This window comes from Schistosoma mansoni, chromosome 1 (assembly GCF_000237925.1).
Source record: "Schistosoma mansoni strain Puerto Rico chromosome 1, complete genome".
Taxonomy (NCBI): Eukaryota; Metazoa; Platyhelminthes; class Trematoda; order Strigeidida; family Schistosomatidae; genus Schistosoma; species Schistosoma mansoni.
Genome location: NC_031495.1, coordinates 39,710,840 through 39,736,674, shown reverse-complemented (window position 1 = coordinate 39,736,674; position 25,835 = coordinate 39,710,840). Strand labels below are relative to the sequence as shown.

Here is a 25,835-nt window from a genome sequence, read left to right as displayed (position 1 = left end):
CCGTTTGACTCATAATTTCAACTTTTGAAAAATACTGAAATCTCCACAAATCCCCTTCTTAATATTAATAATGTTTAATTAATTAAGTCTATTTCATGTTTCAATAAGGTTTCCTCCTATAAATGTCCTACATATTTGATCACAGTAAGAAAGAAGAAAGGTTTTTCTTCAGGTATACTGTTTACACAAAGTATTTACATGTTTCTAGAGTTGTTATTGTAAAGATTGATGGGAAAAACATTTTACAATTTTCCTGTTTTTCTCATTAGTGTACTTCATACCTTTTTTTGTTTACTGGTTCGATTTCTAAAGTTACTATTTCATACTGATTCTATTCGATCATTGTTAACTGATTTTCATTGAAGGATTGTTACGGCATTGTATCTTTTGATTTATTTGTGAATAATTAAACCCATTTCATATTTGGTTTGCTTTATCGCTTGTATACAGTAAGAATGTAATTTATTAAGATAACTTTAATCAAATGATTGAATTGCATTCTAAATATGATGGTACTGGATACATTAGTTTTATTGAATTAATAAACATTTTTTAATTTTTTTATTTAAACACATAAATATTGGTGCAAGGAAGCACCAGATATATACGCGCCGCACAAATCTCATTTGATTTGTGTGAGGGCTGTGATACTGCCCAGGTGCCCAGTATGAAGCAGGTGGTTTTCTCAAGGGGCCACACAGAGAGCCTTTGACTTAATGGTGTGATCCACAGGTCAGTGGAGCATCGTGAGGTGATGCAGTTTCATGGTAGCCGGTGACCAACGATTGATTCATACGCCATTTGTTCCCTCAGGATACTGGAGCCCATGTGCACCATTGGTTCGGAATCAGAGTTTTCCAACTCCTCTAGGTGGATCCTCCGTGTCTACCAACCCAGTTAAAGCGACGGACATTCGCTTTTCGTCCTCTCACTTTCGTGAACAAAAACCCTCCACGAGAAGGCAGTGAGTAGGACTTCCCTGGCAGGGGCTATATACGCGTGGCCATGTGAGAGCATTTCCAGAGGGAGAGCGAACTCTTTTGAGTAGTTAAAGAAATGTAATATAATTTATATAACTCATGTTTGACATTCATTTACATTTATGCAGTTGAAATACATCCACAAACATTTTAAACTAATGACTACATAAAGTAATGAACACCACAAATTAAATTGTATTATTGAATTTCGTTAGTTTGATAATGTAATATTTGTAATGAGCCTGATAACTCTCATTTACTTTCGTTATCTAATATCAGTAAGTGAAATCTAAAAAAACGTTCTGGTATTTCATCATCATACAAAAGTTTTATAGTCTACTGGAAGAAATACAAATTAGATTCATCCATTTCATCATGGATGTTTTACCGACAGCTGTGAAATTTCTATGTGAAAACTGCATTTAAATAATTTCAAAGAGCTTTCTTTATACACGCTTGGATCAGTTCTACAGGTGCTACGTTAGAATTATTAAAATTTCAATCGCTGAGATTATTTAAACATAATTTTACATATAATGTCTGTTTTATACTTGGAACTCGATTTCTGTTAAGCCGTTAATTCGAAATGTGACAAACGTTCACAATATCATGATATTTCCCTTGATAAGTTATTTGTTAACGAAACACTAATACATAAGACATTCGAACCATACAATAAGTAGGTCACAAAGGAGTGACCATTTTAAAGTTTAACACTCCTTACTCTTCAATTATAATAAACTTACAACGCTTAAGTCTTCACAGACTATAAAAGATAAATTAATGCATATTATCGATTCGTTCTTAATACGATAGCTAGAGACTTTATTAAAGATCTATAGCGTTTAAAATCGATCCCAGCATGAATGACTATTTATGGTCACCAGTGAAGTTACCCTTAATTTACTCAAATTCAAAGTTTTAACCTGAACTCATTCACGTGAAATATAAGAAAAAATGAAATTCTATACCTAGTTTCTGGTAATTTTTCAGCTAATGTCAGTCTGTCAAGAAAAATATTTTGACTTTTTATAGAGTAACTACTCATTAAATAGTTTTCATTTTCTAGTCATTTTATTTAGGAACTTTCATTTTGATTCCAATAAAAATTATTACAACTGTGGAAACATATTTTCAAGTTTTTGCATAAGTGAGGTTGGAAACCCAAAGGTTCTGTATATTTTTAATTTGATTTCTAACATAATGTCCATTTTCCTCAAAGATAAATGCTGGAATGTAGAGAAAACCGGAATACCTTTCTACTCAATCCACGTTATTAATTTGCAGAATGACCATGCGCACAAAACTATCTATGATGGACAAAGTAGTAGAAATTATACTCGACGTGCACTATCCCACTTTTCACATAGTTTAACTCCACCGGTCGAGGCTTCACACTAGAATTTAATGAACTTTTCTCGGAATTATTGACTGGTGGAAACTTCACCAGTAAAGTACAATCATGTCGATAACAAGACATGTATCTCACACTTATTTATTTGTACACACTAGTTATATTTCTATTCTGTTTCTTATATACTGTACCTTAGATATTGATGAATGTTCAATATTTACACCAGCGGAATCTTGTCCTGATTCAAGGGCTAGGTGTGTGAATACCCAAGGAAGTTACGTTTGTGTCTGCCCTGAAGGTTTTATCTGGTTAGGTTATCCAGACTTAAAATGCAAAGGTTAGTTGTAATTACTTTTTTTGGAGAAAGATTCCATGAAAAATAAATCTGAACGGTATTGATAATCTTACAAATGCTCAGATGCAAAACACAGTAGTCAGTATAATCTATTTATAAGTATTAAAAGCTTTAAACTGTGATGAAAGAGATTTTTAGATAGAAACTAACATAAAGACTTATGTATTTGGTTTAGTGTTTCAACACATTCCGAATCTACACAGTTTCCTTTGTCTACTGATAAGAATGTGATCGGAATACAATACGACGTTTCCAGTCTATTTTCCATATATTTTTAAAGTAAACCTTTTAATCTAAACCTTTTTGTATTGGTTGCTTGAATCCTCTCATTAATGTTTAGTACTGCAATTATTTAGTCTTTTATTGGCATATAAACGTACTGTGCGGATTGCCTCAATATTACCCTAAGTCACAAGCATTATAAGAGACTGATCATTTGCAATCATAAACATTGATGGGAAGATTCAAACAACCATTACAAAAATGAATTAAACTTCACCCTATTACACAAGCTAGAGGTTATCTAAACTGAGTAGCTAAGTGGATATCGCGATGGCGTTTGAAGCGAACGGTACTAGGTTTGATTTCCGTCGCGAGCACTAACTCAGAGATGTATGTACATCCAGGTGACGAGTCCCAAATAGAACGGAACATACGTACTGGATTCCAATACTAACCATCATCATCTCTACTTTTAGATAAGGATAACTTAATAATTACAATGAAGCAAGATTAATTTCAAGTTGAATAGTGTGATTCACATTTTCATTTTTTTTGCTGTAATAGTCTGATTTTGATGTGTTAAAGATTCAAAGATTCATCTTGATTTTTGGATAACAAATTTAAACATATTTTAAACATATGCATGTGCACGCAGGCTCAGTACTGTTCATTCATTACTATGACAAAATATGTGGAAGAACGGCAACAGTTAATAGTAGCTTTGGTTATTCTTGTTCATTGTGTAACAGTAGTATCGTGAGTTATGTAGGCGACTGATTTTTCAATCGATATCGTAACATAATACAATTGTTGAGGATGTCTAAACAGACACCAAGTACGACGAAAAGACAATATTTGATAATTATTAAAGCATCACAAAACTTGCTTCGTAAAATCCTACATATTACAACCCATAATTCTATTCACTTTTACTCATAACACTGTAAGACCTACTAGTTGTTATCAGTAATGGGTTAAACGAATGTTAGTTTTGTTTATTTTTCGCTTGAATTAAATTTTATCAGGACCAATTTAATCAAATACATAAAATTTATGTTTTCGAGATATCTAGATAGGTATAGGTCGAAATTCAATTCTTTGTACCTTATAACCGAAACCAAGGAAACTATTCACTTTTCTCATATTAACACTATTACTCTTTTTTTTCACCACATTATTAAAACATTCGATTATGTTGCTACTTTCTACTACTTCTTTATTGCTTTGGTTTTCAAAGACGTTAATGAATGTACTGAAAAGCCAGATATTTGTGGGAACGAGCACCAGTGCGTAAATATGATTGGTGGTTATCGATGTCAGTGTGCTTCGGGATATAAAAATGGAGAAAATGAAAAATCGTGTGTTGGTCAGTTAATTACAATTTTCAAGACCTTAGTTTTTTGAACATTATTTTAAGTACTTTACTTAAGCTACTATTATTTTCATAAGTAATATAACTATAAAATTTAAAAACTCCTGTAAGAAATAAACGAAGTTAAATAGCTAGGTATATTACAGTAGAGTGAAAATTCCCATTTTGACTTTTGATTCGTTCCTTTTTATTTATCAAGCTCGATTCGTTCCTTTTTATTACTGTAGAGAACGAAACACCAGGTTAGTTATACTGTATTTTTCTGTAAAGACACTCAACAACTATTTTTTCCGTTATTTTGAGCCTGGAAAATGTTAAAATGATTTAGGCTCGACTGGTGATCATCGCGAATTACAAAAGGGTGAGAAATTCATATTTTTTTCTGAAAAGTAAAAGTTGGTTTGGCAGATCAGTCAAACGCAATAGCAGTAAAATCTAGAGAAAACAATATTACCTGTTAATCATGTTCAAGTGTTAAGGTAAAATCATCACTATGATGCAGTTATATTCAGCTGAGATGCTCCAAACAAAATCAAACGAGCGTCCTTGATAACGAAAATACACACAGTCCAAATATAAGTACAGTAACACCACTTAGCGCCTAAGATCACTGAACCGGCATCCAGTGATGTTAATGTCTAACTTCAGTTGACCAATGATCTTGTGCAACCCTTTATTTATTGTCTCAGGTGGATAACTGCCTAACATCCTACACAGATTGGACTCCACTGGTTGAACAAGATAATGGGTCGATTGAAGTTAGATATTAACTTTGTTGGATGCCAGATAAAATGTCTGGACTTTAGACGTTCGCGAGCAAGTACAAAGATCTTGAGTTCGACCATCGAATGTGGGATCGCGGACACGCATTTCAGAGAGGTCTCATACTAAGATGAAAAGGCCTTCCAGTGCTTCTAGCTTTTCAATGTTGGTCCAGCTTCAGTGGACTCGAGAATTTATTTTATTCAGTGTTATTTTTACTATATAAATTCATTGAATTTGAGGCTTTCAAAAGAGAGTTGATGGATACTACAAAACGAATCTTTGCTTTTATCGTTATCTGTATTAAAGAAAATAATTTAAGCGTGTCGAATGCACCTAATTAAACAATGCTACCAACATTGTGTACGATACATTTCCTGTTATTAATATGTAACGTAATTTGTGTGTGTAAATGTCTTGTTAGTTAAATCTAATATAACCGATATCCAAGTGATTAAGAACAATATTCTGATAAATATTCAATTAAGTTTAATGTTGAATAATATAATCATATCAGTAATTTGTTAAAATCCATACTACTTATAATTCATTTTTATGTTTTCAAAAATAATGCAAAACAATTAATTATAAAAAAAACTAAATAAATCAGATATCGACGAATGCAATGTGAAACCTTACAACAATGATATTAATTATATGTCACCATGTCCATATTCATTATGTATTAATCAACCTGGGAGTTATCAATGTCAATGTCCTGATGGATTTCGACTAGGGAGAGGAAATCGATGTTATGGTAAGATTTAGTAGTTATTGTTATGACCATTATCATCAATGCTAAGTATGTACTGTATTCGTTAATTATTTTTTAGTAAACACATGTAATTTAATGTACTTTTTTGCAGTTAATTTGAACTTTTATATTGAATATGAACTAATCAACGTAAATCGCAGCTTTAATCCAACGAACATAACTGATTGGTATAACCTCCGACTACATATAAATGCACTCCATGTGTAATCAATAATTTCAAATATCTTATGTCATGTTTTATTTAACTGTCTACCGGTTTTTGCCTTAAACAGCTTCTATAAATTCTGGAGGTACTAGTTCCAGGCGTTCTTATATTCGTTAGATAATCAATTATTTACTCACCGAAAAATTCGTTTACTATTTAATTATATTTTATGAACAGTTGTTTTCCGTTTCATTTAAATCCTCTGAAACATTAGTACTTTTCGTTATTATTCTTATTATTCCTTCACACTACTATTTTCACTAAGTCATCTAAACTATCCATTATTAAATTCACTTAGTATTGTTTGTTTCAACCTTCCCATTGATGTTTAGGACTGAAACTGGTAACGTAATTAGAGACTGACCAGTTGCAGTCCTAACACATCGATGGGAAGATTCAAACAAACAATACTAAGTGAATTTAAACTTCACCCCATTGCACAAGCAAGTGGCTATCAGAACTCAGTGGCTGAGTGAATAACGTAATGGCGTTTGAAGCGAAAGGTACTGGGTTCGAGTACCAGAGTGAACATCAACTCTGAGATGCAGATATGTCCGGCTGACGAGTCCCAAATAGGACGAAACACGCGTCGCGGATTCCACTGCTAGCCACTATCCATCTTTGCTTACCCATTCTTAAGTCCGAAAATTTTAGAAAAGCTATTTTCTAGAATGAAAGAAAAGATTTGTTACTCAGATGAGTGTTTTTGGTAATCCTGAGTTCTCTGAATGATTTAACCTGGAAGATTCGTGTATCATTTTGGATAACGTCATCAGTGCCTACTTCAAGTATAAATGACCACACTGATAACTTCACAATTACCGACTTCGTACAAATTATGACCTTGTTTCCGATTGACACACTAACTAAGTACGTTTTATTGTCTTCATGTATCAGTGTGATCCCATTGAGTGTTTTATTTATTCGGCCTCTAACCATGTGACTAATTGACCTTTTTAACATGGGTTGAGACTTATCAGTATGTGGATGTCGAGATTTGTTGAATTTCATTGAAACCACGAGATGATTTTAGTTAGGCAATTATATACAATATGGAAGCACTTGACAGCCGTTCCGTTCCAGTATGGTACTCCTCATCAGTGCACATTCCCGACTTCACAACCAAGAATCAAACTCGTGATAATCGGTCTCACGTAAACACTTAACATCTATACCACTAAGTCTGGATCTAGTGGTATACAAGTTCAACTTCAATCACTTCACGACGTTGTGCAGTCATCTTCCATTGTTTCCTGTGGGTACCTCCTTCACATCCGACACGGTTTAACGCTACTAATCATGGCTTCACACTATAACCCCTAAAGTTTTCCCTCAAAGCTAGTTGCGCAATATCATGAGCCAATTGAAATACAGTGCTTTCATGTCTTTATATGGTTGTCTGACCTAACTCATTTCACGGTTTCAGTGGAAAAGACAGGCAGCTTGGATCTTTATCGACGGATCTGTTGATTCATGATTGATCCCAGTTTCATACTTTTAAAATTTTTCTGACATTCTTGGAATTACCTCGGCTGGGAATATCGGTACTTTTGCGTTCAATTATTTTGTCCATAGTCTTCTGCGTTCAATGATCTAAAAATGGTACATCATTGCCTTCTCACTGCTCGTTGATATTCCTGCATAGTTGTGTGAATGAAGCATCAACTTTATTCAGAATAATGTATTTTATGAGTAATCCGACTTACTCCACAGTCAGTTTTGAATTTGTTTTGTTTCTCTGTTGCATCTCTGGGCCTACATGAAATGTAATAAAGTGATTGTAATAGCTTGTGAGTAACAATGATTATGAAAGACCTTGAAATCTTTCACATTGCTCACAATACATTACTTATTGATAAATTGGTTGGATCGTTTATCTATAATGAGATATTATCAAAAATTCTGTCCGTGATTATCGTAAAAAATGGAGTATTAAATATTAACTGTGGACATTCTGTTCGTTAAGTGCGACACATATAAGGGAAGAGCAGTAAATATTAATAAATATATCTTGCATAGTCTCATTGTGAAAAACTGATACTACAACTAAGTTTCAATAGTATTTGTGGTTAAACATGAGGTAAAACTTATGCTGAGAGGTCGGTGGAGAGTGTTGAATTTTTGCATAGACTGGATCATATACTGTAATGTAGCTAGACAATCAGGGAACACAGAATAGATTTTTTTATCAGTTCCCATCGATGATAAAACGATGGACTGAAGGAATGATTATTTAGTCCTCACAGCAGGTCGGTTATCTTTAGGCCATTAAACCTGTACTCCAACTCTAGTCCATTCATTTTTACATGTAAGCTATTCATCTATAAATTAACGTGTGATGTAACACAAACGAGGATCGGGTATGTCAAACATTTGTGTTTTAGGAATTATTCATCAACACAATTCAAACAATTCTCTATCTTTTGTAAATATATGAAACTAAAGTCCATTAGATATAGCTTTTGAGCAGATCTTCTCTTTGTTTACCACATAGGTTGTGTTTTGCGGTGAAGCATTCTCATTAAAGTTAAATGTAAAACGTGTATGCCAATCATATTGGAAATTAGCATAATTGAGTTTTTTAGTTTACTAAATTGTTGTTCAATATTTTCATTACAACTTTTTCAAAAGGTGATAAACATCAACAATTTCTTGAATAACAAATCTAGAAAGTGAATATCGTAATAATAATTTTTGTAGTTAATACAATCAATATCAATGTTTTATTTACATCATGGGATAGATTGGGAGATATAAACAACAATTCAGATGGATATATAAAGAGAGATAATAGAAATACACATATAGGTTTAAATAAGTAATATTTGATGTAGTATATATTCCCTTCAAATATAGTAAATCATGTGTTCATATTATTCTGTATTACTGAAATAAATATGGAAAATTATTGTAGTAATCAAATAAGCCCATCCTACAAAGTATACTTCGTAAATTGCATCTCTTTAACTGAAATAATTGTACTTTTGATTTATTGGTAAGCTTGTGAAGTGTGAGATTGAAAATTTTCATTTAATTATCTAACTCACTTTAATATATAATCTCACAGTGTCTGGCTAAAGGAACCAAAACAAGGTTATATAAAAACTAAATGGATAGATTTATATGGTTTAAAAAGGATCTTGTTTGTTGTCCGTAATTGTATGTGATCTAAATAGCATCAATTTGATTGATACTTTTATGTTGAAATAATAATTCTGTTAATTATTGATCATTTTCACGTCTGTTTCATAAGTTTAGTATGTTAGTGATGAATTGTTATCTTTTAACTCCTGACCTAATAAGGTCCAAACCAAAGTATTTACTTAAGGCCAATTAAACTAATTAAAATTCATAACAGATCAGTGAAGCGTTTTGCACCACAGAATTTATTTCATGAGTTGTTAGATGTTTGTAGCTTGAGATAAGTAAGTTGGAGGTGTTATGGACTTTGGGCAGGACGTTTCGGTTGTGAAGCTTTCACTGTTCTTCTGAGCATCATCATCATTTACTTTAAAAGCAACTGCGTCTCGAAGTACGTACTGATGATGTTGTTTAAAATAACTATGAAAGCTATACAAGTAAAACATCTAACTCAGAGATCAAAACATTTCCAGAATTCAGTCAAGCGACAAGTAGTAGGTTTTTAACCTGCAAATATACTACCGTAAGATAAATATAAATTAAAAATAGTAAGGTTAACTATACCCGATGTTTATTTTTAATATCGGCACTATGTGCTTTCTCTTTATTGAGATTTCAAACTGACGTAATTAATAACAAAAACAATACCGGTTGAGAAAGTTCATATTTATAATAATACAGTAGCCTGATCGAAGGAACTCTTACTGGGTTCGAACACTGGAACACAGGCACAGATAGCCGATGAGCCCTAAATAAAACAAGCTAAAAATTTTGTAATTCATTGTTATCCTCTTTTTAAGAAAATATCCTCCTATCACTAGTTTACGATAATGAGAAAAAATATGTAAAAATAAATGAAGGAATGTAGAAAGATATGTAGATTTGTTTATTTTTAAAAAAACGTTGAAGGGGAAATACATGACAGAAGTGCCTTTTACTTTTTATTACTCTACCACTTTCATTTCTCCTGCCTTTTTGGTTGTTAGATAACAGAGTTTATCAAGCATATTTTCATTAGTTATGAAATCCTGGGGATTATAAAACTAGTGGGGCAATAACACCTCAGAATATTTACTTGATTGGATTGCACCTAGTGTTTCGGATAACATTTAACGATTAGTATTGCTCGTTTTTCAACTCCATTAATTTGTTTCTCTTGTAAAACGTTCTAATTCATGTTATTTTATGTCACAATAAAATGGAGTGTGGTGTTTTCCGCATTACAAATACATTTTGCCGATAAACGATTTTAAAAATTCTACTGACTATAAAAAATATCAGTTTATGATTATCTAACCATTAGTCATTGAGCGAATTGACATGATATGAAACTAATTAGTTTTCATTGTGCAAGTACGTTATTAATTTATACAACGGATACTAGCCCTCACTAAATTATCATGGTAGCAAATTGATTACTAATATGGAAATTGTATGTGAAAAAACATGTTGAGGAGTCCCATAATAGGACGAAACAGCCGTCCAGTGCTTCCAGGTTTTCCATGGTAGTCTAGCTTCAATTGACTCATGATTTCAACTATGAAAATACTAAATTCTCCACAAAACCCTTTCTGATCTATTTGTTATGAATCTCATTTACTTACCTTTTCATTGATTGAAATCATTATTCTACTTGAGAAAAATTAACGTGTTGTTATTCATAGTTTATCCAAGGTGAAGAAAAACTTACCTTCATTCATTCATCTTTTTAAGCTTTAAAAACAAATTCAGTTTAATAAGGGTAAATAATTTAAAAAATATACTCCCTAAGAATGAATAATAAAACTTCTGAGTAAATTTCCCATACCAATGTTAAGGTCATAGTTTGTTTTTCCAATTATGTGAACAAATTAAAATACTTAGAATTTAATAAACTATTGAATCTTAGTTATTATCCTGTTTACTTATAAAATGATTTTGTTTACCATTCATTTTATCATTAACCTTCATAGAGTATACATAATTTATAAACATAAATGTTGTTTGACTTCTATTCAAATCAATAAGTCGATAAATCGTACAAAGTTTCAATAAGAAAATTATATCAGAAGGCGTTTTTGTGGATATTATAGTTTTTTCAATAGCTGAGATCATGAGTCAATTGAAGCTAGAATACCATGGAAAACCTGGAAGCACTGAACGGCGTTTCCTCCTATTGTGTGAATCGTCAGCAGTACGCATCCACGATCCCACCTCGCGAGATTCGAACCCAGGATCTATCAGTTTTGTGCGCGAGCGCTTAATCTCTAGACCACTGAGCCGGCATTTGATGGTGTTAATGTCTAACCTGAACTATTAAAATTAGTATAATATTCACAAAACCCTTCTGATATTAATCAATATATGCTCACTAATGACTGGCTTCAAGAGGTATTTCGTGGAGTTCTGGTGAGAAGCAGTGATCAGTGGAGTCCAACTAAGTTTATTGTGAGATAGTAACTCACTGAAGACATCGGTGGATGTGTCGTTCAATTTCATGGATTGGTTGAAGTTAGACATTAACATCGTTGAATGCCGGCTCAATGGTTCAGAGTTTAAGCGCTTACGCGCGAGACTGGTAGGTCCTGAGTTCGAATCTCGTGAAGTAGGGATCGTGGATGCACACTGCTGAGTAGTCCCACAATAGGACGAAACCGCCATCCAGTGCTTTCAGGTTTTCCATGGTTGTCTAGCTTCAATTGACCAATAATCTCAACTAGTGAACAAAATTGTAGTTAGACTTTAGTGAAAACATTTATTCTATGACCCACTTTCTATTGATTCACTTAATATTTTACCACAAGAAATAAAATAATGAAACCCACAGTTTTAATTGATCATTTTATTCATTGTCATTAATACTTATTAACATTTGTACATCTACTCATTAATTTTTACTTCAATTGATATTGAACATTTTTATCCAATTTTTTACGTGGAAAAATGTCAAAAAACATAAAAAAATCATAAAAACTGAAAAAATTCTAGTCTAAAATAAAATATTTGATTATTCTTATTTCGGTACACAATGTATCAGTTTATACCATTTTGAAATGAAAAATATTTTCAAATTATATGATTTTATATATAGATGAAATCATGAATCAGTTGAATCTGGACCACCATGGAAAACTTGGAAGAACTGGACGGCCATTCCCTCTTATTGTGGGACTCCTCAGCAGTGCGTATCCACAATCACACCTCGCGAGATTAAAACCCAGGACCATTCGGTCTTGCGCGCGAGCACCTAACCGATAGACCACTGAGCCGGGATCCAACGGTGTTAATGTCTGACTTCAACCAATCCACGAAGTTGAGCAACTGCGCACTGCTGAGGAGTCCCACAATTGGACGAAATGGACGTTCAGTGCTTCCAGGTTTCCATGGTTGTCTAGCTTCAATTGACTTATGATTTCAACTATATATAAAAAATTACTAAAAATCACAAACACCCACATATATTATTTACGCATTTTTTTCATATTTTAAAATCTGGTCTAATGTAATGATTTCGAAATAAACTAGAAGAAAAATTCAATCATATATCATGAATATTTGTGTGACACGAATACAATATTCAATGTTCTTAATAATAGCTAGCCTATGTACTTCAAAGAAAAAATAGGTTGATTGTAATTAATCAACAATAGACGTGGAAATAAGCATATATTACTCTTAAAACTGATACAATCGAATGTATTCAAATACAAAATTACAGAACCATATAGTAAATATTTCATTTGCAAAATATCAATCAATAATCTCAAAATTCATTGTTCCTTTGTTTCCACAGTAATCATTCTCTGTTTCCGTTCTTTTTTCGATCTTCTTAACTACTGCTGTCAGGTATTTCACTTCCGATTGATGATATATGCTACTTATATCTTTCAACATCAGTAGCACACACCACACCTACCTATTTTAATCTTCTAAGCTATCATATTTATTTATGAGGGTTATAAAAATAAAATTAACCTACTCCTGTCAATCACTTTAATTTCTCTTCAAAGATGTATACGTATATAATAGTTTGTCTTAAATTCGTTTAGGAAGCTGATTTTTGAGTACAATTATTTGTCATTCAAGGAATTTAGTTGCATGTCTTAGAGACGAATTAACGACTTCCTATGGCAAAAAATACTTCAACTTAACTTGTATCAGAAGTGAACTAAATCGAAAGTAACAAAATCTTTAATAATTCCTCTATTGTGTTTGCTAAAGAGATTCGTTGGAACGTACAATAGAAATATTCTGGCACTACCAGCCATTTCATTACTCACATTCGTTATTCACATAAACTGATCATATTATAGAATATAGTTTATATTATAAGGCCCTTAATTAGTGATATCAGCAGGTTGTCTGCATTATTAGTCGGTACAGAAGTTATGATTACTTTAGAAGTTAATATCATGAAAGACAAAACTAATATCTAAGATTGCTAATTGTTCATGATACAGTAATGCAATCTATTCAGGAGATCTGGTGTATAATGTAACGACTTACACATGATATTGTTGAAAGATATTGATATAAAACACATGCAGTATTTTAAAAATTTATCGTTCGCTTAGAGTAAATGATTACGCTTAATTACTTTTAAGGCTGGGTGTATTGATCCATAAATTCATCAATCTTTATCTCAATCAATCGTCATTGAATATCTCTGGCAGACACATTCTAATCTATATTATTGATGTTCATCTCATGATAGTATATTGAAACATCTTCAATTAAATCTTACTGAAACGTAGACAAACCAATTTCTCCTAATATCTAAAATGAAGTAACTCTTGCAAGAAATGATAATACTTTTAATTTCCATTATTGATGTTTAAATAACAGAAGTCATCGGGTACACAAATTATGTTTTTCTGACAGGTTATTTGAATTCTTTTCCAAAATAAATCTTTAATTTATGATATCAAAAGAAACCAAGAGAATTCCCATCAATAGTTTTCATCACTAGTACAGTTGAACTTGTTTAAATAACGAACTGAGAATAATATGAAAGCCTCCAGTCCGTTTCTACAGGATGTTTACTAAACATCTTCAATTTCGTGATCTACTAACTTCAAAATTTGTTTACTTATTACTGATAAGTGACCTTTAAATATGACTGATTACTTCATGATGGTAATTAAATATTTATCGTCACGAGAAACAGTTCATGATATCAGTGTTTGCTAACAACACTTCTAGTAGTTTAAAATGTTATTACTTTGAAATACATCATAGGTATTTTGAATTATGTGTAAATATTTATGTAGCAATTTACAAATTGTTGGATTGATCCTGAAAATTTCTCGCAATAGATATGACAAGCTCACGAAACATTAAAAAGCATTTTATCCAATCAGCGTTTGACTAGAAGTTTTGCTAGAAACATCGCGAAAATGAAAAATCACATGTAGAGTTTCTGATTGGCTGATTACTACACTGCTACTATGTTTGGTAGCATTCCAGAATTTTCAGAAAAACCCAAGGACTTCCAAAATACTTAAAAACCCTATATTTTCTGCACCTAAATGAACCTTTGGAGCAAAGTGGTTCTCGCATATTTTGCGCCCTTTCTCTTGTGTTCAAGTCGCTGTGTAAATTTAGCTTAGTTGTTACGAGACTAGCTTAGGATCTGAATATAGCTTTCAATTAGCAAGACTTATCACAAATACCCGAAATAAATAGCTTTGAACGTCTTTGACAAGTTGATCTCAAAAGTTTTACTGAACACAACACTAACTGAAGGTTTTCAGTCAGGCATCCGCATCAGATCTTATTTCGATACGCTATACAGACCACTTCCAAAGATAACTAGTCAGCTTAGTTATGGTGTATATTACAATACTTCAACCATTTATTCGACTATAGTTTACTATGCCACCATCCTCGACTTCCGGGTTTTCTGGCTTTGAGATTACCACGTTAGAAAACATTCAGACAGTGTTATTAGTAGATCCTACCTATCTCTCATCCTCCTCAAATATAACTAACATGAGTTAGTGAAATACAAAATAAAGTGACAAAACGTTTGCTTAAAACAATTTTAAGCACAGACAATAATCAGTCCTATAAAATCAAGTACATCGGATACATTCTGAACTTGATGAAATTTTATTTTCCTGATGTTATGATTTTTCAAAACTTCAAATTAATCTAATTTCATTTGCGTTTTTTTATTTTTAACTAAGATATTGATGAATGTCATCAAATGGAAAATGTGTGTAAATCAAATAATCCATATGCTCCAAGTCAAGCTTGCATAAATCTTATGGGTAGTTATCGATGTGTATCTGACGAGACTCCACCAAACTATGTGAAACATAGACTTGGTAATGGATTCAGGTTAGTAATTTTGTAAAATAACTTTATTGTTTGCTTAGATAATAAATAAATTTATTGAGAATAGTATTCCAACTTTCGTACGGACTATGTGGTTACAGTGATCTCTTAGTCCACTAGGAACTCAAGATGGTCTTTCAGAAGACCTACATTTTATTAACCAGAAAAAACAAGAGTGAATGATTTTCTCACAATAAACACTTCATATATGTCGTTACGTTTATTCATTGATCTTTTTACAACTAGCAGGGAAAAAAATCTATCATCATACAGGCTATCGACAGTAAAGTTGACCTACAATAGATCAAATAGTACTTTTGTAAAGTTTAATGTTTTATATTAAAATGTCTTTTTTATGCATAAAGTATAGTTTTTTTAAAAAAAAATTTCAATATTCGTACTTTTCATGCTGACTGATTGAAAAATTTGTTAAAAAATCACTACCAATAATAGTAGAAGACCGAAGAAAAAGTGAATTCATATACGTTATGGTAAATGTAAAGTTATCAATCTTAATTTTGATATTCATTACAGATTAACAGAGCAGTTTCAGATTTTAAGAAGTTCACATTTAAAATGTATATCACTTTTATACCCAAAATTATAAGTTAACGGTAATTAGCTTACACGATTGTTTAACAGACAGTTTTCATATTCTTGTGATATTCAGTACTAAATACTAGTAAAATTCACATCTAGTGATTCTTCCATCGGATGCCGGCTCAGTGGTCTAGAGGCTAAGCATTCACGCGTGAGACTGATAGGTCCTGATTTCGAATCTCGCGAGGTGGGATCGTGGACGCGTGCTGCTGAGGAGTCCCACAATAGGAAGAAACGGCCGTCCAGTTCTTCCAGGTTTTCCATGGTGGTCTAGCTTCAACTGACTCATGACTTCAACTATGATAAATACTGAAATCTTCCCTTTTTCCTTTTGCTATTTAATTTCAACTATTGAACTACAGCAAATTTTGTGTAACATTTTTTTTCTGACTTTAGTTAAAAGTTAACTCCTTTGACAAATGTAGAGAAAATAATGAAAACACCACAAACGTGATTTATTAGCCTAATGCATTTCAGACAATCTGACCACACATAAAATTGCCAAGAGATAAAGAACAAATTAAACAAATGGAAGCATCAGAATAATAAAAATATTAAGCGAAACAACATAAATCCCATTATTCTCGATATTAAGATTAAAATCAATATAATCCAGGGAGATTAAATGTAACTATAAACAATTCTTGAAACATACAGGATAGATTGAATTTCAGTATGGGTCAGGTTTCAACAAATCTTTGCATTTGCCCTGAATTACATTTATACAATACCACAAAGACTGAACTAAGAAAAAAACTTGTCATATGTATCAGCTATATATTTATTGCATATCAGAACGTTAAACATGTAAATCAAAACAATACAAATGTCACTGCATTATCTTATACGTATTTCAGAATATTATTTATACTTGATATATTTTTCATTAAAATGATGCTGTATTCATAAGAACTTTCGTTTAAATTAGAGCGAATAGTTTCACAGTATTTGAGTGCCGAGTTGATGTAAGACAATAAATAGGAATAATATATTTGCAAAATCTCAGTGGATGAATTTGAAGTAAATCCAACGTTTCGCCTGGCAATTTGGTCCAAGCTTTTTTAAGAAAATACTTAGATTCATGTACTTTTTTAATATTATTACTGATATTTTAAAATGCTACTTTCGCGCTGTTCGAAATTCAAGTTTTATCTCAGATTTAGATATGATCATTAAGTGTATAAACATATTTACTCTTCGTGGTTTACATTATAAGGTAATTGGAATCAATATCGTTTTAAAACAATATAGTATTTATCAGTTAATATATAAAATACTTGCTGCTTCTAATACCAAAACACGTGTAACATTCACTTTTAAAAATCACAATACATTATGAAAACATTACTTTAAACATTTTGTTCAGGTTAATTTTAAGAATATGATAATTTTCAGAAGGGGTTTTTGTGGATATTGTAGTAATTTTTTTAATAGTTGAGATCATGAGTCAATTAAAGCCAGACCACCTTGGAAAACCTAGAAGCGCTGGACGGCGGTTTCGTCCTATTGTGGGTACGCATCCACCATCCCACCTCGTGAGATTCGAACCCAGGACCTGAAGACAATGGTGGATGTGTCACTCAAGTTCGTGGATCAGTTGAATTTGGACATTAACATCGTTGGATGCCGGCTCAGTGGTCTAGAAGTTAAGCGCTCACGCGCGAGACTGGTAGATCCTGGGTTCGAATCTCGCAAGACGGGATCGTAGATGCGTACCCACAATAGAACGAAACATCCGTCCAGTGCTTTCAGGTTTTCCATGTTGGTCTAGCATCAATTGACTCATGATCTCAAATGTTAAAAAAATTAATATGATAATCCTCACATTGCACTTACCCTTGAAGCAAAGCGACAGATTTGTTCAAATTAATTGAAGCTTTTGGACAAACACCACTCAAAACCAAGAAGCAGTATATATAGATGACTTAATGATTGCTCACAGTCCTAACAGGACGTTAGTCACAATAAGGAACTCTTAAAACCAGTTATGTAATACATCAACAACTTACTCTTTTCCATACATCAAGGCTTCGACTACTCAAAAAAATACTTTATAAATGCTCCTCAATATTCAACATACTTTCTAATTCTTTAGTCTTTAAAGCTTCCTGCCAGTTCGTCTGCTGCGAATGGCTTTAAATACATCGTATTTGGGCGTATAAATTACAACTTATTCACCTCTTATTCATTCAATCAATCGACTAAGAGGGAAAAATCACCGAAACTGCTGTGTTTTCTTATTCGGCATTCAACCAAGCGCTCTTTTAAGACATGCAACCACATATGATTCATACGTAATTATTCAGTTAATACATATCTAAGAGGAAAACCTTTATTTAGAATGAACAGTTTAGACAAATGAAAAATATAATTTTAAGCATTTTAGCGGACTGTTTGATGAATGGATTATTCTAGTACTTTCTTCATATTTGTAGCTTAGCAAAATCCGAAACTATATTTTTCGTAAATTGTTTTAGGTTTTTCTTTATCCTCAAATGGCATTAATTTTCGACCCTGGTGTAAAAGTTCACATAACCATAAACTGTTTATTTTTGTTCTATTTTGGTCAGTTGAGCACTTTACCACTCTCTGCTGCTTGAGGTGATATATATATATATATATATATATATATATATATATATGCAGCGAGGTAGTGAGAGAGGTTCTTCACTCCTTTACTCTTTTGCATATCACATGTCTGGATTTAATTCTGACAGCCCTATGATGCCTCATCATTCTTCATGTTATAATAGTAAATATTAATCAATTGTTGTGATTATGAAGAATAATTCGTGACTATTTATTCATTTTATGATTTGTGAACAGTAAAATTTGCACATGAATTGACTGCACGGGCGTAATTAATAAGCTTGATAAGATAGTCAAAAACTACTGTCCTTATACAACACTATAGAGGGAAAGGAGTTTTAGTATCCTGATATAATCGCAATAGAATACTACTACTATAAGTTTATTATCAAAAATATGCTTTTATACTTGTCATTTGAAATAATATTATGGTTCCTTCTTCTTGATTTCATTAACATCGGCTTTTATTTCACTCTGTATTGCATTAATATTGGATTTGAATGAACTAAAACTGACTTGACGTATTACGTCTTAATAAGGTTTATTCAATTTCTCTTTCAGCACGTCATACAGTAAATAATTATTACAATGTATAATGTATTTGCTGCATTTTTTTTAAATCAAGCTCATTTCAACACAAACCATCACGTAATTTCAGATAACACAAAAACAACAATAGTAAAAATAACAACTAGTTCCAAATACCAATTCTTATGTAGCTTATGAAATGTCAAGGTCATTATCAATAACAGATGCAAATATATAATATCTGACTTTTGCATGTAGTTACTTATATATCATTTTGTTAAATTGACAAGCATGAAAACCTTGACCCATTGACTTTTACTGTGTTTTTTTCAGTATTAAAAGCACATAATAGGTGAGATTAATAATAATAATCTTTTTTTCTAAGGAATCAATGTTGGTTGAAACATCACGGTGAATAAGGATGAAATAATTCACTTATTTCTTTTCATAGTTGAAAGCGTGAGTCAATTGAAGCTAGGCCACTATGGAAAACCTGGAAGCACTGGACGGCCGTTTCGTCCTACTGTGAGACTCCTCAGCAGTGCGCATCCACGATCCCGCAATTGCGAGATTCGAACTCAGGGACTACCAGTCTCGGGCAAGAGCCCTCAACCGATAGACCACTGAGCCGGCATCCAATGGTGTTAATGTTTTTATTTCTTTTTGTTAGGTTATTTTTACTACATTGGTTTTGAACTTAGTATAAACGAAACTTAACTTCAGTCAGTTATTATTAGCTATGTAAAAAATTAGGAGTTTCAAGAAAGAGAAAGAATCATTTGTTACAGGAACTTCTTTCGGTGAAAATATTGTTTTAATCAAATATCTAGACATTTTCCATTCACTTTTTGTCCTAATAACGAAGGATTACTGTCGTCTAGGTAGGATTCACATCCTTTATTTGGTTTCCATGTGAAGTATCCATAATACCTGTAATACTATTATGCTAGAATGTAGTAATTTTTAATCAAATTGGTAGTACACTAGTAGTGATTTTGATTCATGATGAAAGGTACATGGATAATAAGTTGTAGCGTGATAATAGAAACCTAAGGTTTCTCACTTGAAACCTACTGAATAAAATAACAATGGTACAGATAGGAACAATTGAAATGGTGCACAATTTGTGTACGAATTATTCTAAATAGATTCAGCTGATAGTGTGTTACTTCGTATTATGAAAACACATCCCAATGACTCTTTTCTCCATCACACTATCATCACTTAGTTGATATAAGGAATTGTTAAATCCACACTCGGTTTTTTTGTTTCGCCTGAATATTATTATTGTACAGATTAATATGTGGCCGGTCAATAAATAGATTGTTTTGACGAGATAAGATTATGAGAAAATAATCTCAAAATCGGTAACAATAGTAATCCGGATAAACTTACGAGGTAGCTAATTTTGCCCAATAGTTTACAAGAACGCAAGGTAAAAGTCAATAAATCAAGTCCATCATAATATACTAAAACAAGGATTAATTGGTCACAGATTGGATTTCACACCCTGCCATAGGTAGGCACTTGAGAATTGAATTATTCTTCCTTTCAGCTACTGTATAGTAAGGACTTTTGTAAATTATTTTAATTGATTCTACAGAATTTGTCTTGTTGACGTTACAACTGTTGCATTCAGTGTAATAAGAACTCAGCTACATAAAAACATGTTTACTTGACTCTATGGGAATTAAGACGGCCAAATTTTCACATTATGGAGAAGCACATGTATCTAGTGCTTTCTGTTTGTTAGCTAACTTTTATCTGATGTTTGCGAATGATTGAAAATATTTTAAAATTCATGCACGTTCTTTCATAATTTATGTTGAATGAAGTTTCAGTAGATTTAAACGTCACTAAATGACACTTCCACTAGATATTTGTTGTCATAAAAACAAACACTATATATACTAGTGAAACATAACAACACGATAAGGATAGCAAATCTTGAATTTTTGGGCAAAATTCATTCATCCATATAGTTACATTTCATTTTTGAAGTATAGCTGTTGTCAATTTGCAATGAAAACGCCTAATTTAATTCCTAACCCTGAACTTTAATTCTAAATCCTAATCTTAATTCCTCACACTAATTTATAACCCTCTTTTGACACTAGTAATTGGTGAGTTGTCTCAGGGTCACTACAGAGTCGCTCAAAGGTCTTTCACAAATTATAGTTTCACCGCAATAATACTTGAAATAGCTGTACACAAAGAAATGAAATTCCAATAATATATTTTTGTTCTTATCGAATTATGCTTGCTTAATTTTTGCACATATATAAGTGTATGTGTATTTGCGTATAACCGTTTGTTATTATTTTCTTAACCTGAAATTCTACGAAACTGTCAGTCACAGAGTACGTGGTCTTTAAACTCTAAGTCTAAATGACTTGTGTTTTTTAAAAAAAAATCAATAATAATAAGTTAGTTGACGTTATTCAGCACAGATTAAGAGCCAACAATTAATTTAAGCTTGTCCATTTCCCATAGTTATATAGTTTTAAAAAAATTATATCAATTTCTAACAAAAAAATAACATCATTTGGAAAAATAATAAAAGACATGAAGCAGTACTTACCAGATAGTTAGTATTTATGACCTAAAGGTGTGCTAATCCGATGATTTTTTTCATTGGTATTTCACCGAAGAATTTCAAGAACGTTTTTATTTAATTGATTTCTGAATATTTAAATGCTTTGGATTTAGTATTCCTTCCTGATTGATCGATAATTGCAGTATTTATTTCATGATATTAGTAGGTTCACAACTAACAGTCTACTGACAAGACTATTAAGTAACTAATTAATCTTAGTATCTATTTAAAGTCTTTTATAATCTATAATTCATTGTCATAGCGGTTATTAAGCATAACTTAAGTAGATGCCAGCCGAGTTGTGGAATATACTAATAAGAAGAAAAACGCTAAATTAAAAGCAGATTTCATGTTTTTAAATTTGAAGTTAGTCACTTACACCAGTTGTCTGTGTCTAATTATTTAAGTTAAAATACAACTAACTACGTTGTAAAAACAAAATCAATCTAAAAAAGTGAAATAACATTTAGAGTTTTCGTGCTTTCATTGTTTCTTTCTTTTTATGAAGAAGTGTGATACAATTGGATAAATTTTGTGAATTGAAGACTCAAAGGATCTGTTGAGAAACATTAAACCTATACTGAATAATGTGTTATGCAATAATAAGAATACGACTTTTAGCTTCCTTTTAAGCGACATAAAAACTGCACAAATGAACAAGATTGATGGTCTTTTTAAATAAATTTCATGTTATTCGTTAGCAGTCAAGTAAACATTTTTACCTTAAAGATGGACAAGCGATTACAATGTCTGATATTAAGTAATAAGAGAAAATCGACAGGAAGAATTAGAAATAGATTTCTCCCTAATTATAACTCGTCGTATAAACATAATTATAATTGTAAGTCAAAAGATGCTGCTCGATAGCGCAGTCAGAAACATTACCGCTGAGTGATCCGTATCTCAACGGTTCTGTAATGTTTTGCTTTTGTGTCAAAGTTGCTCCAAATGAAGATGTAAATACATCTACAATTTATAACATGATAAAAGGTATTCAAAGAATCATTAAAGTGACCTGTTCTGTATTTAAATCAGTGTTGCAAAAATGAACCAAGAAATTCAATATGGAACACAATAAATAATCTTGATGTTTTGGTTACAGTTTTAATGTAAAATTAATGTATATGCTAATAGAAAGTTTGGAAGACAATTGGATTAGTTTTCCTAATTACATTAAATATTAATTTGTATTGTATTGACATTAATTTAAGGTATGAGTGGCTGTTAGAATAACAAGTAGGTTTAGGGTTTGTGATAGGAACTTGAGATACTTGTCATATACATGATAAATAATTTCATGGTGAATACTGAGATGCTATATCCAAAGATCTTTTATCATTAAAGTCAAACCACTTTTTATCTACAATATAAATAAATAACATATTTGTAATATCCCAATGAGTACACTGAGTCATGAAACGTCAGAAAATCTAATTTTCTATTCATTGGGATATTACAAATGTATTATTTATTTATAACAATCTACCCAATGCTCAATTTCTTCAAAATTATCAAATCAAAACTTGGTAACGATACCTACATTTTTATCTACGTTAATGTATTCAGTTATAATTCAACCTTTGAATTCCTCCTTTTACAGTTAACTACTGACTTAATTCATTTGTCCCATTGACTAAAATGTTAAGTGACCTATTTCTACGATATAGTTTAATTAATATATTATGTTTGTATCCAGTTCACTGAAAGTGATTAACCTAGTTTCACGTTCTTTTTCACTTATCAGAAAGAAATTTACATTGTTGCATTATCAGGTGATATAATTTAAAAAGTTTGATGGTGAATCGATTCTCTGAATTTTGTAGCTCTACCTATGCCTATGAGTAACGTTGAGGATAGAACTTAGGTCTTTGGATTCCTGTCGGGTACCCACAATTATGAGCCTATCGAGAAAAGATAATGTTTGATATGTTATTCTGGAAAAAAATTTATTCCAAATCTATTTCAACAATGCATTTAACCTTTTGTTCTTTCCATGAACGATTTATGAATGCGATTATCAACCCTAAATACGGTACCCTCTATATTTCATCATGCTTAAATAAAAATACATTTTCGGATAATAAATATTCTTATATCCAAAATCCATATCACTAAAGTATTCTGAAATTCAATAATTTCACATTCAAGGGTATGTAGTTGAAATAAATCATCATCAATAATTTTTGTTATAACAATGGGAATAATTTTATAAATTGTTTAGTCTATGGATCACTCAAATGAAATAGATTTCACTTGGTTAAGTTGGTGTTCTTATTCTTTGAAATATTGAGCTGATGAAGCGTAACTGTTATTTTATTTACTAACGTTGAAGTATTCTGATATCCATTTATAAATGTTTATGGTATTTTACCAGAATGATAATAATAATTTAAAATGATAATTGACTGATTTGTAAATGTATTTACTTCAACGATTCATCATAATGAGTTTTTATTTAGATTAAATATTTCGTTAAGACCATAATTTACGGACGACCTTTGAGCGACGCCTTAGTAACCTTGAGAATGTCTATCCACTTACTAGGTTTAAAAAAGGTTTATAAACTCATGTGAAAAGTAAGGATTATGATTTACAGTTGATGGTTATAGTCAGGAATTAGATTTAAGATTTTCATCACAAACTGATATCAGTTAAAATGCCAAAACATTATTTAGCCAAATCGATGAATGCATTTTACGCCAAAATCCAAGACCTATTATTGTAAATCTGATTGGTTCGTCCTGAATCTCACTCTCAACGAGAAAGATTTTGGATGACAGATCACTTTTCGGCCTAGTTATTCAATATACCATGAGGTTAGTATTTGTGAATAAATAAGAACCGGAAATTATTAAATTTCTTAGTCATGTCTATACATGACCCTACCACCCTTAAATCTATGACTTTCGTGAAGTAATTTCCGCGACTACCCATATATAACTTTACGTTGATGAATTATATATTTTCAATTAATTTTAGCACAATATTAGACAATCAAATCTGTTTATTAACCTTACACTTAATACATTGTACTTTAGTTCGTCTTAATGATAAACAGTGTGTTGGCTTTTGTAACCTATGAACTTAGAGTCCTACTGCTCCGCTGTGAGCGTCAACCCCGGAACTACGAAACGCTATATATATATATATATATATATATATATATTTAATTCACATGAGAATAAGTCACATCTCCAATAAATAGGGTTAGCCAACTTTTCTTAATGATAATTCTTCATTTTATATTCCCAGATTTCAAATAGACATTTAAATATCCTCGTGTTATGTATGTGCCAGTCAATTTCGTAAATACACATTGTATTTTTTACCATAATAGTTTATTAATGTTTAGATGCCTACTACACTGAGCTTTTCAGACCATTAAAATATGAATTTATAAGTTTTAACAGTCTGTTTTATCGATATTCCTATCGATAATTCGACTTTTTCCTCTCGATTAGCTAAAACTTAAGAAAAAATCAAGTTGTTTTTATCGATTATTCATGGTTGGAAATATACTCTCTTTAAGTTAGCACACATCACTATGAGACAATTAGAAATGCTTGAAATATTGACTTCGGTTTATATCATACAAAGATAATAAAATATACATGAAAAACGTGAGCAATAAAATATGTAAAGGAAGAAACAAGGAAATTGTAGATGTTTGTTAGTCCAAGTGACTGTGGATTGTCTAGGCTTTATTTTCAAGCGGTATATATATATATATCCGATGTTTTCAGTAAGAGGAAATTATGAAAACAAAATTTAGGAAAGTTTTATAGTTAGTCGGCAAGTGCTTGTAACATCTTAAATAGCCATAAACCAATACAAGAATAACTTTCTTCCCTGCCTGATAAACTAAATAACTATTCGTCTCAAATATTCTCATCGAGGATTTCACAACGATCAGAGTTAGAAATACTTAAATCTTCAGATGAGACATTTAGTATGATGGCCATGATTTATTAACCATTGAATGCTACGACCATCCAATAATCCTTCATTTTAAGCATTTCAGGGGAGATTACGATTTAT

At 31.6% G+C, this 25,835-nt stretch overlaps 1 protein-coding gene across 1 annotated transcript in view; it reads left to right on the top strand.

Annotated features, from left to right (window-relative positions):
• Smp_167190 (uncharacterized protein) overlaps positions 1-25,835 on the top strand; it is a gene marked incomplete at both ends in the record, with an annotated part of 85,748 nt that overhangs the window by 30,461 nt on the left and 29,452 nt on the right. Inside the window, 4 exons of the mRNA XM_018794386.1 lie at positions 2,531-2,671; positions 4,149-4,277; positions 5,656-5,802; positions 15,334-15,487. Of these exons, the coding sequence (XP_018648804.1) occupies positions 2,531-2,671; positions 4,149-4,277; positions 5,656-5,802; positions 15,334-15,487 (571 nt within the window). The remainder of the gene's footprint in view (positions 1-2,530; positions 2,672-4,148; positions 4,278-5,655; positions 5,803-15,333; positions 15,488-25,835) is intronic.